Genomic DNA, 17,605 nt, shown 5'->3' on the forward strand with positions numbered 1-17,605 from the left:
AGCGCAGCGGAACGCCTTCCATTCCTCCGCCGCCGCGGCATTGGCTGCGGCCCCGTCACACAGGCCCCGCCCCGCCGGGACATACATATGCGATGAGGCCGAGTCTGCCGCTTGTTACCGGTGGGGGACGCGCGAACGATTCGTTCGGGGCGAACACGTCTTTTGAAAATGAGTCGGGGGGGGGGGGGGGGGTCGCTCCGGCAAAGTGGCTCGTTCGCTGCGTTGGCGACTACAGCCACGCACACACGCGTGCACCGGGACCCGAATCTCCGTGACCGACAAGAGCCCAAACAACCTCGTTGGATTTCGATTTAGTTGATGGGCGAGCGAATTGGAAATGGGAATTTAGTACTGAGGACTAAATGAATGTGGGGGGAAAGGTATTTGCGTGAGTCATGTTGAATGTGACTGATTCATACTTTGCGAACAACCAAAAATGTTTTTGAGAGAAGAAATGACTTTTGTCATTCACACAAATCATTTTGAGATGCCGATAATCAATAATTCTGACGATTTAAAAAAAAAAATTTTTATTATCTTGCAAAAATCCACGCCCAACGGAGCTGAACCGGTTATTCTGGCTCTCATTCATCGTTCGCCGGAAATCCTCCCTCGCTCACCGCGCATTACGTCAATCGAATCCAACGAACAAAGAGCTGGACAATCGAACGGCTCTTTTTATTTATTCGTTTGTTATTATTTTTCTAACCGAGTCACTCGTCCGGAACCGAATCTTAAAAACGAGTCGAACCTCTCATCACTACCGCTTTATCCGCAACTGGCGTGTGTGTCGTTCCTCTCCGTTAAAGAGCAGCACATGAGCAGTGCGTCTGCGATGCATCTCTTTGTGGTGCGAGCCCTTCGTCCCGCACGCCGCGTAACTCGGCGCCTAATGACACGGCGTCCAATGGTGGTTGATTACACTCGTGTTGCGCGCTCCCGTTGCGTTTGCACGGGTCGTAGGCGTCCCTCGCCCTCCTCCCGCTGCAGCTTGTTAGTGGGGGGGTTGGGACCCTCGTGTCGGGGAGGAAATCACGGCCATCATCGTTTCCCATGCGTAACCCACACCCCACTTTAACGATTACGGCGAGGGGCTTTGGCTCGCCGAGTCAACACATTTGAATCCCATCACTGCCAAAGTGCCCCCCCCCCCTCTCTCTCTCTCTCGCTCTCTCTCTCTCTCTCTCTCTCTCATTTGCGACACTTTACCACACTTGACGCCAACAACGGTCCGTCTGTTTTCACGCACATGCGCAGTCGCTATTTTCGCCGCAGGCCACGACAATTAACAACAGCGGCCTCAGAATTCACTTCATGTCATTTGTCATTGTTATTGTTATTTGTTATTTGTCATTTAGAACGCATGGCAGTGCGTTCTAAATGAATTGTACGATTTTTTTTAATTTATTCTTTTATATTAAATACTTATAACCATTTATAACATTTATTGTTATTGAGTTTTCTACCCCGGTACACGCATACGTAGTTTTTTCCTATGACACTAGATTGTTGATTATTGTTTGTTAATTCATATTATTTTATTATCATTATTATTATTATTATCATTATCATTATTATTATTATTGCCTTTTTTAAGAGTGAGCCGCTGTGAGCTGACGTATAATTACGTCAGAAATCTACTCTGGCGGAATGTATTTTTCGCCCTCGGATATCCCAGAATGCACCGCGCAGTCCGCAGTACATTGTTGACAAAGGAAAAGCGAGAGAGGGACCGAACAGGGTGGGATCAGCTGGAAAACAACAACAACAACAACAACAACATAATAACAACAACAATAATCATTTGCCGTCACAGAAATTCAACCGGATTGACAACAACAAGGTAACGGCTTCCATGCTCACTTTATTCGTCGGGTATAAGAACCGAGCGGCGATACGACCGCAGCGAGCGTTACACATGCATTTAAACTGACAGGCGGCGGTGTTTTGCTAGCACGCTAGCGTTGGCGTTACAGTAGCTGTGGTGTTGTCGTTCTGGTGCCGCTGGTGTCGGCGTCCCTGTGGGAATCTGGGGATCACACGGCAGCGTTAACGACGTGTTTCAGAGGCGAACTGGCTGTTATGACCCGATACAGATCGCTCAAAGTTGCCAGAAGTGAGTAACCAACCCAGCCACAACGGTGGATTCGTGTGTGTCGACGTGGTCCTGGGATATTTTGAAATGTAGTGACAACTGAGTGACGTTAGAAACTCACCTGACACCTGTCAGATGTCGTATTAACCACACAGCTAATACCCGTGTAAGTCCCCGTGCACCCCGGGAGCAAATTCTGTTGGGACCCAGAGAAAACGAGTGCTCGTCGGCAACCACGTGGAGCTCAGTACGCCGTGGCGTGTTTATACAGGTAAATAGCGAGGTGGTTCTCAACCTGGGGTGCGGGGACCCCCAGGGGACCCCCAGGGGACCATCAGGGGGCTCGACGGGGTCCCCAGCAAAAGGGTCACAGGTTAAACTTCACCGTGATTTCATTTACAAGGCATCCGCGCCGTTACATAATGCACCATAATGACCGTTTGGATCCTAGTTTCCCTTGTCCTCTCCAGAACTTCATTAGGTTTGGACCAAATCATATCCAACGATTTGAAATCAATTCAGATTGTGAGAAGATAAGAACGTCTTATCAAATGGGGTCCGTGGCCTAATGCACAACACATTTAGAGCTCTTGATATGAAGTTGAGAAACTGATTTAGGTTTGTCTGATTTTTATTTTTTTTCCTCCCTAGTGCTACCTCATGTTATGGCCCTAACCAGATGAGGGCAAGGTGAGGGTGTCCCCACATCTGCAGAGTTCCCGGAGGACGAGGGGCAGAGCCAGACCGTGGACGGCAAGGGAAGAGAGCTCAGCTGGAGCCAATGCAGCAGCAGCAGAATCGGCAGCCTGAGCTAGTGGAGGGAAGCCTTCCCGTGTTTGTGTTCCCCACAGAGCTTGTCTTCTATGCAGACGAGCAGACGTCTCACAAACAAGTGCTCACACTTTACAACCCGTATGAATTTGCCCTTAAATTTAAAGGTCAGCGGCCACTGTAGAGCACCGCCTGCGTATATTTTTCCATTTAGTTTAGAGTAATATTTCTTAAATGGTTTATCTAATATCTGCGTTTCCCTCTTGTCAGTGCTGTGTACAGCGCCTAATAAGTACACAGTGGTGGATGCCACGGGTGCTGTCAAGCCACATTGTCGCGTTGACATGTAAGTATTTTTTTGAATTCAAGATGGAATTTTTTGTGCTTTTTTTTTTTTTTTGTGTCTTTTCTTTTTTTTCTATGAAAGCATTTTTTTTATGACCTGTATCCGTTGCTGACGATTAATCTTCTGACAAGGAAAAATGAAAGTACCAATTCAATTATGTCTATGTGTGTTCAGAGTGATTAGGCACCGGGATGTACGAGCCTGCCATTATGGGGTGTATGATAAGTTCCGTCTTCAGGTTTCGGAACAGAGCCAAAGGAAGGCTCTGGGCCGCAAAGAGGTGACAGCCACCCTGCGCCCCTCGGCCACGCAGGAAACACAGAACCCCCGGCCTCAAGAGGAAGAGCGGAGACTGAAAGAGCAACTGGCAGACAGTGTATTTTTTGAACAGACTGTATTTCAGACAGGTAGGATGGCCTATTGTAATACTTAAACATCTAACGCAGTGTGCTTCCATGGTCACTAGGTGGCACCAAATACCCGTACAAGGGCTCCAATGGACTTCACTAACTCGTGTCAGAGATATTTGTACTTACTTATAGGACGTTCTACAGTAAAATCAAATTAAATTGACTTCATGGGAAAAATATACCAATGATCTGATGGCCATTTTTCACAATTTCAGATGCCCTTTTGATACACCATTTTCTTTAATTAAAACCAGATACAGATGCTTCTGACTAAAAGGTATAGCCGCTTAGCTTTTTACCTAATCTTGATGCACTTTGGTCAAATAAGAAGTAGTTACTTCACTTGCTCGTACCATTCTGTGCTTTTTTCCCAAAGGGGTCAGTACTTATTGTCTTCATCTCATTATTTACACGTACGAGAGATGGTTCAAGTGAACAATATTCAAATCTTGCTATGTATTTATTTAATTGGACATATCTTCCATGCGTGCGTGTGTGTTTGACAGAGACCCGTCCTGTTGCTGGAGGGCCCAGTCTGTTGACGGTGCTGCTGGGGCTGGTGTGTGTGGCTGCCCTGATGCTCCCCACCCTGGGAGAGCAAGAATCTACTGTGCCTGTATACCTCCACTTAAGTGTAAACAAGAAACTTGTAGCTGCTTATGTTCTCGGTGAGTGAGAACGGGTACACACTCAATAATGTGTTGTCAATAACACCTGGAAAGAAACCAAAAATAAGCTCCAATGCTGCTCTGAAGCAACATGTTCCCCTTTCCTCAAGCCTGTTTCTCACATATATACTCTAGGTCTTCTTACAATGGTCATCCTACGCACATGAAGTTCGGCGAGCTCAACGTGGAGAAAAGGATCTCGAAGATGGAAGAACGCCCACACGCCCGGGGCTGCTTTGACAGTATGGTCCGGATATTTGGTTGTTTCAACCACTCGAAACAAAAACAAAAAGGTCAACTTAACTGGGGGTCAAAGAGATTCCCCAAAGCCTTTGTCGTCCTTATCTGTGGCCCTAGAAATGGCTTGTGAAGAAACATTAGGGCGTTGAATTGAAAATGTTCAGGGTTATAATCCCTGTGTGTCTGTGCGTCCATGGCATAATGTAACAGAATATGGTAAACTTTAGTGTGAAGGACATCATGCAGAGATTCGTGTATATAAAGCCATTATACTTGTGTTACGGTCTTGACCTGTAACCGCCATCCTTTAAATCTAATTATTGCATTTTAGGTTAGTTTAAATCCATGAGTAAATGCAGTTACTTGCATATCTGGATACCTGAACTATATTTTTCAGCAATATGATTCTTTTACATGCCACCAAAGGAAATGTTATGAAAGACAATAGTTCATTTGTTGTACAATATCAATGACTCAAACGTGGAATAAAGTGTCAATATATTAATCCCACCCCCCCCCCCCCCCCTCTTTCTCCATGAAACCGATCCAGACTGGAATTACTAGAGTGTCTCATTGACAGGGCATTTTAGCCTTTCAATCACAGTTGCGGAAATCACCAGTTATCTTTGACTAAACTTACATTGACCGAGGCTAATATCACAGTCTAAATCTGATTTTGTGGGTGATGCGCTTCTGATAATGACTATACGGTCCAGACAGTAATTTTAATAAGCTATTGAATAACAATTATGGTATAAATTGCGAAAGTATAAATTGGGCTGAAATGCTCCTCGCTGAAACAATTATAACTTCAAAGCTTTGACACAAAAAATGCGATGAAAATTAAAGAAATAATTTATTTCATCCAGGTGTTTTTTTTATGATGGCAATTACAAAGAGCACAATCATTGGCAAGATGTCGACCAACACTGATGATTAGAACCTGGCAGACAGAACACAGCAACTGTCATCACTTGCCAAACTCATGCCCTGGATGTAGTTGATAGGCTGACAAAAATAATTCTCAGAATAAGTAACAGAAGGGCAATTAGGTACAATTGTTATTTGTATAAAGGAAGAAGACAATCAGCATATAAACCACAGCTGTAATGTTTTCTTAAAAAAAAATAAAAGCTACACACTACCAAAAATGATTTACAATCATTTCCTTGCTTTAAAGATTAAAGGCAAAAGGCCAAGAAGATCTTCAGAAATGTGCAATTGCAGTTATTTATGGGAAAGGGGCCTATTTAAAAAAAAAAAAAAAGTATAAAATAAAATTAGGGTAGGCCAAAATGACTTAAAATGTACTTCAATATCTAAAGAGTAATAAACATTTATTTTCAGATCTTCTCTGCATAAGGTTTACATATAACTGAAACACTTCCGCAGGATAATTTTCTGCACATCAAAGCTCTTGTAAATTTGACTAAAGCAGAAACAAAAAAAAAAAAAAAAAAAAAAAAAAGCTTGTTTCTTTTTTCTTTCCTTTTTCCTAAATGTGCCAGAAGGCTTTTGAGGAGATTTGAATGTCCTTTCCTCAACATGTGTACAATAATGTCCTGACAACAAAGCAGCCTTTTAAGTTTACACCTCAACAATTGTGGTCATCATCTTCTGTCCATCATTACCTGCTAAATTAGTAATTTGCCCAAACAATAGGCAATTGCAGCAAGTCAGAATAGCCGGTGTAAATGCTTAAAGTAGAAAATCTCAAACAGTTTATAGCCGATGCCATCAAAAAAAAAAAAAAAAAAAAATTCTCTCTGAAAATGTAACTCCTAACACCGATAACTTCTATTACAGTATATGGTGACCAATATTACCATTAACCCTGCAAGTGTCTTATCTCCTCCTTTAGCCATGGTACTGTTACTGTTTAAGCCCTGTGTCTGCATTCACCACAGACACTAACCAAATTAAAGACTTTAAGATAGACAGGTTTAATATATACATACTTACAAATAAATCAAACAAAAAACAAAACAATAAGTTAAGTCCTTTCATACAAAACACCCACAGATCGCGTCCAGACAAAGGTCTAAGGACATACTTTTTCCAGCACTAACAGGGCATTCTACACATCCAAATAGTCATTTTGTGTCCAGTGCTTAAAGCCTCTCCTTGGAGAGGAACTGGCTGATACATTGGCAGGATAGACATACATAGAAACACAGTATCACTATGGGGCGACGCACCATAAACGATCCACAACTAGCAGCTGGTGCTCATAGTGCCTTCACTCTTTCCTCATCATACGAGTCTTGCCTGTGCCTCTACAAGCAAAGCACACATCCATGGCTTTTGTTTCCTTTCAGATATACCCGGGCTCTCCATTCTGCGGCCAGAAAAGGAGCCTCGCTAAAGTAAACAACATGGAAAATCCACTTTAAATAAAGCTAGGTGATGGAGAGGCTGCGGGTCTGAGAAGGAAACTCATTCTGTATTTGAGAGGGAGACTTCTTTTTAAACCAAAGATTTGTTCCCCCGCCCCCCTCCGCTAATGTCCCTTTGTAGTCCCATCATCACTTCGGGGACAGATCCTGGAGGGACGTAAAAGGCGAATTGCTGGAAGGAGGCGACACTCCCTCCATCTTGCCTGGAGACCCGGTGGAGGAACCCACACTGCTAAGGCTGCCATCCAGCAAGTCAGGAGAGTGACTGGAAGAGAGACCGTTCAAAAAAAAAAAAAAAAAAGTCAGCAAAACTGGTGCATCGGGCTTTTGTCATCGTCAAGGAGCACATTCTGGTGATGTTATTTAATATATTCAAAGCAAAATATACCAAAATATGTTTGTGAGGTAGAGAGTCTAAATACACTCACTGAGCACTTTATTAGGAACACCTGTACACCTACCTGTTCAGGCAATTATCTAATCAGCCAATCGTGTGGCAGCAGTGCAACGCATCAAATCACGCAGATAGGGGTCGGCAGATTCAGTTACTGCGCACATCAACCGTCAGAACGGGGAGAAAATGTGACGACAGTGTTTTCGACCGTGGCATGATTGTTGGGGCTGGACGGGCTGGTTTGAGTGTTTCTGTCACTGCTGATCTCCTGGGGTTTTCACGCACAACAGTCTCTAGAGTTTACTCAGAATGGTGCGGAAAAATAAAAACAAACAAACAAAAAAACCTTCCAGAATTTGGCGCCAGCAGCATGAATCTATGGACCCAACCTGCCTTGTGTCAACAGTCCAGGCTGGTGAGGGTGCTGTGTCACAAAGCAAAAGTCGTCTCAGACTGGTTTTGTGAACATGACAACGAACTCAATGTTCGTCAGTGGCCTTCCCAGTCACTGGATCTGAATCCAAACAAACACCTTTTGGGATGTGCTGGAACGGGAGAGTCGCAGCATGAATGTGCAGCTGACGAAACCTGCAGGAATTGCGTGACGCGATCGTGTCAAGATGGACCAGAATCTCCAAGGAATGTTTCCAACATCTTATGGAATCCATGCCAAGGAGAACTGAGGCTGTTTTGAGAGCAACGGGTGGCCCTACCCAGTATCAGCATAGTGTACCTCATAAAGTGCTCAGTGACCGTATATTAAATGTGCAGTTACAGTGTTAGAATGTGAATATTTGTTTCCCATATTTTTCCAGACCATTTCCAAATTGCGATTCAACGTCAAAAGTAGCTTTGTTTAGGTATAAATTTAACATTTCAGCTCCCACCCCCACACAGTGGCGTTACATGATGGTGATAAGTCCTGGCGCAAATATTTTTTTTGGAGCCACCCTACCATGATTCATGTTTTAAATTTGGTTGTTTGATACAATTTGCATGAGGATTCTGCATTATATCTAACAGCATAGACCGGTTGTGTGTTGTGGGGAAATGTATAAAGTCTCAGTGAATTCATTTCCTCCCCCCATTATCAACAGATGGTGGCTTTCAACTTTGCCGAACTCACTGAATGCTCTTTACTAAGCCACTTACGACTTAGCAGTTAAGAGATGATGATTTGTCTCAAGAGGCCAGTTGAAGGAAACGCGTGGGCAACCAGATGACAAAACATAACGATACAGACACTGATCCAACTGCTGCAAGGCTCCAACGTCTCACTCCCTCCACACAGTCACGGAGATGGAAAGTGAGCGCCTTCTGCAAGTGACGTGTGACTGGAGTGTACAAAGCCTCACCAGGAGCCGACGTCTGACAGGTGGGAGACGTCGGATGAAAGCATGTTGGTCGTCCCCTGGAAGAGCCTTTTCGGCTGACTCTCCGTTTCAGCCTCTCCTGCGCGGCAAGAAGACACGCCCAGAGGTCAGAGTGTGTGTTTACCCATTTTAGCCCCTCGCGGTTATTTTTGTCATTTCTGCTTTATTGCGCAGTCGTTAGCCCCGAGAAGACGAGGGACGGGGTGTGACATTCCACAAATCATGGGTTTCAATCCACAAGACTGGATTTAAGGGTTGCATTTTTGTGATCCTGCAAAGGTTACTCGTCCTTATTCAAGACAACACTGACTATTAATGACAGACATTATTGTACTTCAAGATAAATGTGCTAACCAAACTAAATGTGATCTACATTATAATTCTTTGCACCCGTGCCAAAGAAAACAAAAACCTATCACATAATCGGTTTGAATGACTTGAGATTACAGAGGCCAGCATCAAACTGGAGAAGGTATTGTACCATGTAGGAGTGTTAAACTACCAGTCAATCTGTTCTTGAGGGACTGTTGGCCCTACAGAGGCCTCAGGCCATCACATGCAGTGTAAATACACACCCACTTAGTCTTGGGGACAACAAGAGCTTATGCATTGCACTTGACGCAGCAAGGTTGCATAACATTGTAGAGGTAAATATCTCCTCCAGAAGCTACACCTGGCCAACAAAATTACCTTCTCATCACGGTCTGATTACAATGAGCACTTCCCAAGTGTGTGACCATTGATATAAGTAGTAACATTATCTAAGGTAAGTACAGTATATTATATGTACACCCACCTTTGCGTTTGATTGGCCCAAGTATGCTGGCTCTGATGCAGTTGATTGGGCTTTGACTCCGCCGGCTAAAAACACAGGAAGTTAAAAAAAAAATATATGATCAAAATAAATAAGCACATCTTTAATTTTTCAACATTTTGTTATATGATAGAATAGCATAAATATATTGAACATTTAAATATCAATTACTTATTATCTCAGAGACATTTATAAAAAAAAGGTTGTTTGTGGAAAACTACACAGACATTTGAATTTCCACACATTTAAACAGTTATATATTTGCCACAATGCATATAATTGGTTTGATATCAGTGTAATGGCAAAATATCAATATATATATTTTTTTCTAATTTGATGTAATGTTTGTACAAAAAGGCAGCTCGAGAGGATTATCGTTGTAGTGGCGCTCACTGACCTGAAGCGGCGGGTGGGGCTGGGGATGGGGCTGGGATTGAGGCCGTTGCTGCTCACAAGACTTTGCAACGAGGGGGAGAAGCACTGCTGCTCGGTGAAAGGTCAAAAGGTTAATCCAATTTGCTTCAGCTCAAAGACACCCAACGACACATCGTTCACCCCTGACAATAAAACATCTGCACAAGATACAAGCCTGTACCTTTTTTCCTATCCCTCGCGTCGGGGACGGGGCGGGGGACACAGGCACAAAGTCGATGCGCTTCGGAGACGACGATGCAGACTTTTCCAGGTCGTTGTCGCTCTTAAAGAGAAGGATTGACTGCATTAGAATTCCATCCCACGTCGCATCCCGAAATCAGGAAGTCATAGATCTCGTGTGAAAGTTTGAACGTCCCCCTGATGGGATTTTCCATTGGCTACCCAACGGCACAGGTGCCAGCTCAACACTTGTGTACAGTCAAACAGATTTGCAACGGTTTAAACAATATACACATCCACTTGTCATGCCATACAGATTATTGCTCTACATCTTATTACACATGTTAAAATACAACTATAATAATCCTTTGTGTAAATGGCATTGTTTATGTAAGCGTGTGGATTCTGACTTTTAAAAATCTTTTCCACTGCATGACACCAGTGCAACTCAACTGGCCTGTTTCCATTTTTGGAAACATGCCAAACCCCAACAGGCTCAACTTTGGTATGAGGTCCTTGATTCCCAGTATGTGGCTGTTTGTCACAACAAGGAGACATTTTTCTTCCAGAAGAGGCTGAAGGCAGCAAGACAAAAGAGTTTGGGAAAATCGCGGATGTGTGCAGGATTTCCCATGTTACTCAATGACGACGCAGTGACGATTCTCCATGACTAATCAAAAGTCTGCAGCGTTTTCCCGTCGCCTTTTGGCATCGCCTCAGCTTGCTTGGCTTGGCTACCGGGACGGTAGCTCAGGAGGGTAGAGCTGGTCGTCTAGTAATCTAAAGGTTGCTGGTTCGATCCCAGGCTCCTCCTGCTAGCACGCTGTAGTGTCCTTGAGCAAGACACTTAACCCCTCATTGCTCCTGATGGCTGCGTCCGTCGGTGTTTGAATAATTGTAAGTCGCTTTGGATAAAAGCGTCTGCTAAATGACTAAATGTAATGCTTGGAACCTCGATGGAGTCGATACCAAAAAAAGTACCAGGCACCATCCCACTACTTTTGCCCAATGGACAACGAAAAAAAGGTCAGTAGAGTCAGGTCGGTACCATATGGTGGAAAAGGGGCTGGCGAGTAGAGTCATGTCGAGCCGGTACTGTGCGGTGGAAAAGCTGCTTTTATTTGTCCGTGAATAGGGAAACAAATTGCTTAATGTAAGCAAGATAGTCATCCAGCTGGTTCTCCCAGGACAACATGAACTACTAAACTAACTCCAACTCTCCCCATAGAAATGCTCCATTATTTGGCAAAATGTTGTAGTCATGTTTTAGGACATTTCTGCCTAGCTCACAACCTAGACTGTTTTCTCAACATACCGAGGCTTTCCACAGCTTGAGGTGTCATTTTCACTGCGGTAACTACATTCTTTAAAAGATAACCGCTGGTTTTAACAACTGAAAATACAAGCAGCCTCCTCTCCCTCCTTTTTAACTGCAAGGAATGGAAAGGAATCTGGATTATTAACATTACATATCGCGCTCTGGTGGACACCTGGAAAGTTGATAAAACATCCTGGATGGATTTATTTCGGCGTTCACCATTAGTGAGTGACTTGCCCATATGGCAGAGGAACCACTGTTATGACTAACCATCACAACAAACTTTCTCTATCTAAAGCCCTTTTCACACAGTTTCCAGTCAATTACTGGAATAACCTTTCTGGCACCACTTGGGATATTCACTATTCACACATGCAGCTACATTCAGAAACATTTCCATCTTGCGCCTTTTCACACATGCCATGATAATGACTGAATAGATAGGACAGTTCAGAAGTTGCCAGGTACGGTCCCCACCCCTCTAGTGAGGCCGCTGGCCAGTGCTCCCCTAATTCACTTACTCAGTTGAACAGATGGAGCAGCAGAGCACACGGATAAAGCTCATTCACTTGTGCCCGCAAAGAGGATGTATGTTAAAATTATATTTTATATATTATATTTAAAAAAATTATAAAACATTTCTGCTGAAACACTGCACAAAAGTTGTATAGACAGCGATTCGCAAGAAATCGGCATCGGCCCAGTTGCTTGTTAAAAACAATTGAAAATTAAAATACGCAACTGGAATCTGTCATGAAAAATCATGATTGGTGCATCCTTAACATTCAACAAGTTTGCAGGACAAGTAAAGTTTTCACGATCACACTCATTCGATAAGTTAAAAGGAACATTAAAAGAGTGTTGGACGCTGAACTGGACAGACACAGGGACAGCAGAGTCTTCCAATTGGGTCGCTCACTACACGTGAAAGTATCTGACGTCAGACAGATGTAACCCTTTACGCACTCATCCCGGCAATGTCACTGCTTCCATTCACAACACAGCCATACCAGCATTTTCCCGGAAATGTAACTAGATCTTGAGGTGGGAAATTGCCGGAATGTCGACCAATTCCCAGAATATCCATCCCTGCTCCCATTCACAAATGACCAAATGTAGGAAATGTTCCTAAACATTTCAGGGATAGACTGCATGTGTGAAAAGGGCTTAGTAGGAGAAAAAAAAATAAAATAAAAAAAAAAATAAAAAAAGAAACAGGTTAGTAGCTGCCAGGTTTCAGCTCATTTTTGGCATTATCCTTTATTATTTGTTGTCCAAGTATCCATTTTACATCTTTGTCAATTGTTGCAGTTTCTCTCTAATCTGTTGATTCCCCCCCCCCCAGGTCATGTATGATTTAATTACAGCTAGGCTACATTTTTCCCAAGTCACCAAGGGTCAAAGCTCCTACTTTTTACAGCCTCCACCAAAAATAAAGTCACCCCCAGCAACTTTATATTCATATACACTACTCACAAAAAGTCAGGGATATTCGGCGTTCAGGTGAAATTTCAGGATGAACCTAAAATGCACTATAACTTTTACAGGTGAACTTAATTTGACCTCCTCTAAACTTTTGAATGCACATGTCTAACTGTTCAATGTTTCAGTACTTTTTGCACAACTTGCTGTTCTCTAACAAGGAGCTGAACGGCAAAATTCACAACAGGTGTTTGATCCATGAATCGACCAATACATTTCCTGGTTCAATTAGAATTGGTATTTCAAACAGTCCTCTTCATCATGCTGTTCACATGTTGACATCATGAGACCAAGACGACACCTAACAACTGATCAACAGTACCTCGCCATTGCGAGGCTTCAAACAGGATGTTCTCAGAGGGAAGTAGCCACTGAGCTTAGAGTGTCATCAGCAGCTTGCAACAGAGATACAGAGAGACTGGAAGAGTCACAGAAAGGCATAGAAGTGGACGTCCTTTGGCCACATCCCACACTGATGACTGCTTTATTGTGAACAGTGCCCTGCGGAACCGGATGATGAAGCCACTCAACTCCAGGCACATTTAGGGGAGGTGAGAAGCACCCAAGTGTCATGTCAGACCATTCAAAACCGTTTACATCAGCGTGGTCTGCGTGCTAGACGACCTGCAAGGGTACCTGACCACACCACCAGGCACAGGCATCATCGTCTTGCACGGCCCAGGGAGCCTCAGTGCTGTTCTCTGATGAAAGTCAATTCACGTTGAGCAGAAATGATGGCCACCAACAATGTTGGAGACGTCAAGGAGAGCGCTATGCGTCAGCCACTGTTGTCACCAGACGAGCCTTTGGTGGTGGTGGTGGTGTTACAGTGTGGGCAGGTGTGTCTAGTCAATACAGAACTGCCCTACACTTTGTGAATGGTACAGTGACAAGCCCATAATACCTGAATAACATCATTAATCCAGTCACTGTGCCCCTGCATGAACAACAAAGGCCTTTATTTCATCTTCATGGACGACAATGCTCCAGCTCATGGAGGTCGCATCATTAGGGAACGGCTGCTGGAGACTGGGGTACCTCAAATGGAGTGGCCTGCACTTTCTCCAGACCTGAATCCCATAGAAAACCTATGGGATCAGCTGAGTCGCCGTGTAGAGGCTCGTAACTCTGTACCCCAGAACCTCAATGACCTGAGGGCCGCCCTTCAAGGAGAGTGGGGGGCCAGGCCTCAGCAGACAATAAGTTGACTTGTGAACAGCAGGAGACGTCGTTGTCAAGCTGTAATTGATGCTCAAGGCCACATGACAAGTTATTGAGACATTGACATTTTTTGTTGTGGTAAACCCACCACTGTTGTTGGCTTTTTTTTCAATAAATTGTTTGAGATGAGGAAATCACCATTGCATGCTTCTACTTAAATGCCATACTTTCATGATATAGTATCACCGTGGTGTGAACTTTTTACATTTTCCATAAATTTCACCCGAAAGCCAAATATCCCTAACTTTTTGTGAGTAGTGTATTAGAAGACAATCTTCTCCTAATGTTGTTTTTGTATGATGTTGGAGTATTATACTACCGACTCAGTCTGTTCTTCAAAGACTGGTGGCCCTGTTAACTCCAATATATTTAATCTTGCATGTTTGTTTGCCCAAATTCTAGATGTAGAGAATGGGAACCAATAACCATAACATGCGGTGAAATTACAGACATTAGGGTTGGCTGATTATTCAATATAATTGTTGTCAATGATATTGTGACATGTGTTTCGCCTTAATATGATGTGACCTTCAAATCCTCAGGATATGAGGTTTGAATTATCCAGGTTTCATAAAAAATAAAGTATACTTTATCAGCCCATAGGGTTGGGGTTATGCATTCTAGCGTGGTGGCTGCAAGAGAGTATATGATTCACAATGTATAGTCCAATATAATAGTTGCGTTATTTCCAAAAAAAATTGAAATATCAGCTAAATTATCGCCTTCTCATCAATTTTGTGTAAAATTCCTTACGCTTACAGTCAATTAATTCTTCCTCATCCACCGGCCCCAACACAAAAAGGCATGAAGTACACAGAGAAGACACACTGCGACGCAGGAATCGGGCTTTACCAAACTGAGGCTCTCCTCCCAGGACTGGCTCATCTGCATCGCCGCTTGGACCTCCCTGCAACGCCGACAAACACAGGCTGAGTAAGATACATGTCAGATACACATAAGATCCAAGTATGATTCAGTGACGTTCGCCTCCATCTACCAAGTGAAAAAAACCACAATAAAATGACTTACCTCTCGTGAGCAGTCTCCCTGTTCATCACATCTACACCTTCTTCCTACAAAAACATTTAAGCACCATTTGCACTTTTGTTTGAAGTGGAAACTTAAAACTCAAAAAGGATATTTTATTGCTGTTTCTAGAGAACCTACATTTATACACTGTCTGTGTATAGCCTTCTATTAACTTTTAAAGTGCACAGTGCAATTTTACTTGTTGCATTTATGACCAGTACGTGCATTTGAGCTGGTAAGATAGTAGCACAATAATTTAATATAGTCAACTGGGACTTTTGTCTGTTGTCTAAATTTATGGTGAGATCTAAATTTTATACAGACACCTTTAGACACATTTCCCCCCCCCTCCCCTTCCAGTTTTGGCCCGATAGAAAACTTTAACTCATAATATACCTTAGAACTATTTGAATCGATTGAGATTTTGTTGTTTGGGGGCCTCAAAGTGGAGGACGTTGCGTACCATGTAGGAGCGTTATACGACCGACTCGCTTTACACCACAACCGTCGATGTGTTTCTCTCTGTAATACGTAGATATATTTTTTTGTCATGTACGATTTAATTACGGCTACGCTAGGTTTTTTTCCTAAATCCCTGACGGTCAAAGCTCCTACTTTCTACATTTGAAATACAACAGCCTCAACCAATATCTTAACACATATTAGAAGACAATCTTCTCCCAGTGTTGTTTTTGTATAATGTTGGAGTATTATACTACCGACTCAGTCTGTTCTTCAAAGACTGGTGGCCCTGTTAACTCCAATATATTGAATCTTGCATGTTTGTGTTTGCCCAAACTCTAGATGTAGAGCATGGGAACCAATAACCATAACATGCAGTGCAATTACAGACATTTGGGCTGGCAGATTATTAAATATAATCTTCTATCTTCAATTAAACTGTGACATTTGTTTTGCCTTAATATGATGTGACCTTCAAATCCTCAGGATATGAGGTTTGAGTTATCCAGGTTTCAGAAAAAATAAAAACTCTCCTAGTATATAGTATCCTTTATCACCCCATAGTTCAACTGGGATGTAACTGAGTTGCATTCTTTAAGGGATCAACAGCTATTCAGTGCTGATACTGATGAATAAAGTCCAACAGGGGCCCCAATAAAAAGTTGCCTTCAGGTCTGTTTCAGAGAGACCAGTGGCCATCCAAACTCTCAAGAAAAGAGGGGACAGTGGCCGCAGAGCATCACATGCAGCGTTAAACCCACTACTGTGGAAGGTACGTCAGCCGTACCTGTTTTATCTGATGGAGTCTGGTGCTGGGGACCCGAATGGGGGACGATGGGACCTGCAGGTGGGGGATGAAGAAGCAGAAGCATGGGTGGGGTGTCACCTGAAGGAACCCACAGAGTGCACTGATCTCATGTGTGTGTGAGCCCCCAAAGTACCATGTTGGGCCTGTTGACGACAGTTGTGCTGTTTCTTCTGTTTCGCAGAACCTCTCGCTGGAACACCTGAGAATTATCACTGAAATGACAAAGCACAGGAAAGAAAAAAAAACTAATATGAGCTCGTTTGAACCAACACCATCTCTCACACACACAAAATTGGGTTTTGGGGAAAACAAAACAATCATCGTCCATTCACAATTTTCACCGAGCAAAAATAACAATCTAGTATAAAGGAGCCCAGGACTTGAACAAGTAAAAAAAAAAAAAAAAAAAAAAAAAGTGTATTAAAAAAGAAAATGTATGAAACAAATAAATTAAAACAACCTCAGGCCATTGATCATGGGAGCGCTGTTGGATCTCCTCAGGTGCCCGTCGCTCTGAACCAGTGAACTCGGTATGTCCAGGTCCAGCTCCATCTTTTCTTGGGGCATCGCGGCGGGATTGTTCATGTTGTCCGCTCGAGTTCCACTAATGCAACCGGACTACCGCTATTCCGCACGCATCCAGTGGACTGCGTTCGGTCTTATCGGCCTCCGGCAAAAGCGCCGCTCCAAGCTAAGGCTAGATCCAAAACTCAGGCCCTCTCCGGGAAGCTACATTTCAACGGCGCAAACGTTTCCGATAACGTTGTGAGCAGCTACCAACTTTCCCCGCTGGTGGTTAGCATGCCCCGGCTACACGCCGCGCAGTGGCCGGCGCAGAGCAGCTAGTGGGGGGCTAGTTACACACCGTGACTATGCAGCATGCTGGCGGTTGAAGCGTAACATACCGGTCCGTCGGGCGAAGGGGCGCTTGTCCTTTCTTAGTTCTGGCGCGGGTTAAACCCGATTGAACGACGCTACCGGTAGATGTAGCGCTAGTCGAGCTAAGGGAAGCTAAGGCTAATCTCTCCACAGCAAATCCCGCCGCTCAGCCCGCTAGCTAGATAGCTAGCTAGCTAAAGTTAGCGCTACTAGCCCCTGGGTGGTGAAAGCTTCGACTCGTTTTTTCAGATTCAGCTCTTGACGACTCAGTCGGCCTAAACCGAATATAAAAGAGTCGTGGGATT

At 43.6% G+C, this 17,605-nt stretch overlaps 2 protein-coding genes across 2 annotated transcripts; one reads left to right on the forward strand and one right to left on the reverse strand.

Moving 5' to 3' along the window:
- The first annotated feature begins 1,702 nt into the window (after positions 1–1,702).
- mospd1 (motile sperm domain containing 1) lies at positions 1,703–5,033 on the forward strand. Its single transcript, XM_080008287.1, has 6 exons — positions 1,703–1,843; positions 2,747–3,033; positions 3,137–3,212; positions 3,387–3,619; positions 4,129–4,290; positions 4,426–5,033. The coding sequence occupies exons 2-6, from the start codon at positions 2,877–2,879 to the stop codon at positions 4,455–4,457; spliced, it is 660 nt and encodes a 219-aa protein (XP_079864413.1). The 5' UTR covers positions 1,703–1,843; positions 2,747–2,876; the 3' UTR covers positions 4,458–5,033.
- A 247-nt stretch (positions 5,034–5,280) lies between these two features.
- pabir2 (PABIR family member 2) lies at positions 5,281–17,006 on the reverse strand (the record flags this gene model as incomplete). The annotated part of the gene is made up of 10 exons (XM_080008727.1): positions 5,281–7,191; positions 8,676–8,772; positions 9,490–9,554; positions 9,905–9,990; positions 10,103–10,204; positions 14,975–15,029; positions 15,152–15,195; positions 16,401–16,454; positions 16,555–16,633; positions 16,882–17,006. The coding sequence occupies 10 exons, from the start codon at positions 17,004–17,006 to the stop codon at positions 7,056–7,058; spliced, it is 843 nt and encodes a 280-aa protein (XP_079864853.1). The 3' UTR covers positions 5,281–7,055.
- Positions 17,007–17,605: the final 599 nt, after the last annotated feature.

Source organism: Zeus faber, assembly GCF_960531495.2.
Source record: "Zeus faber genome assembly, chromosome: 10".
NCBI classification, from domain to species: Eukaryota; Metazoa; Chordata; class Actinopteri; order Zeiformes; family Zeidae; genus Zeus; species Zeus faber.

What these genes read in the sequence shown, in the direction of transcription:
- mospd1 (XM_080008287.1), top strand. Translation starts at nt 2,877, where the DNA reads ATGCAGCAGCAGCAGAATCGGCAGCCTGAGCTAGTGGAGGGAAGCCTT. An exon ending in ATTTGCCCTTAAATTTAAAG is followed by an intron (nt 3,034 to 3,136) that starts GTCAGCGGCCAC and finishes CCCTCTTGTCAG; the next exon opens with TGCTGTGTACAGCGCCTAAT. An exon ending in ACAGACTGTATTTCAGACAG is followed by an intron (nt 3,620 to 4,128) that starts GTAGGATGGCCT and finishes TGTGTTTGACAG; the next exon opens with AGACCCGTCCTGTTGCTGGA.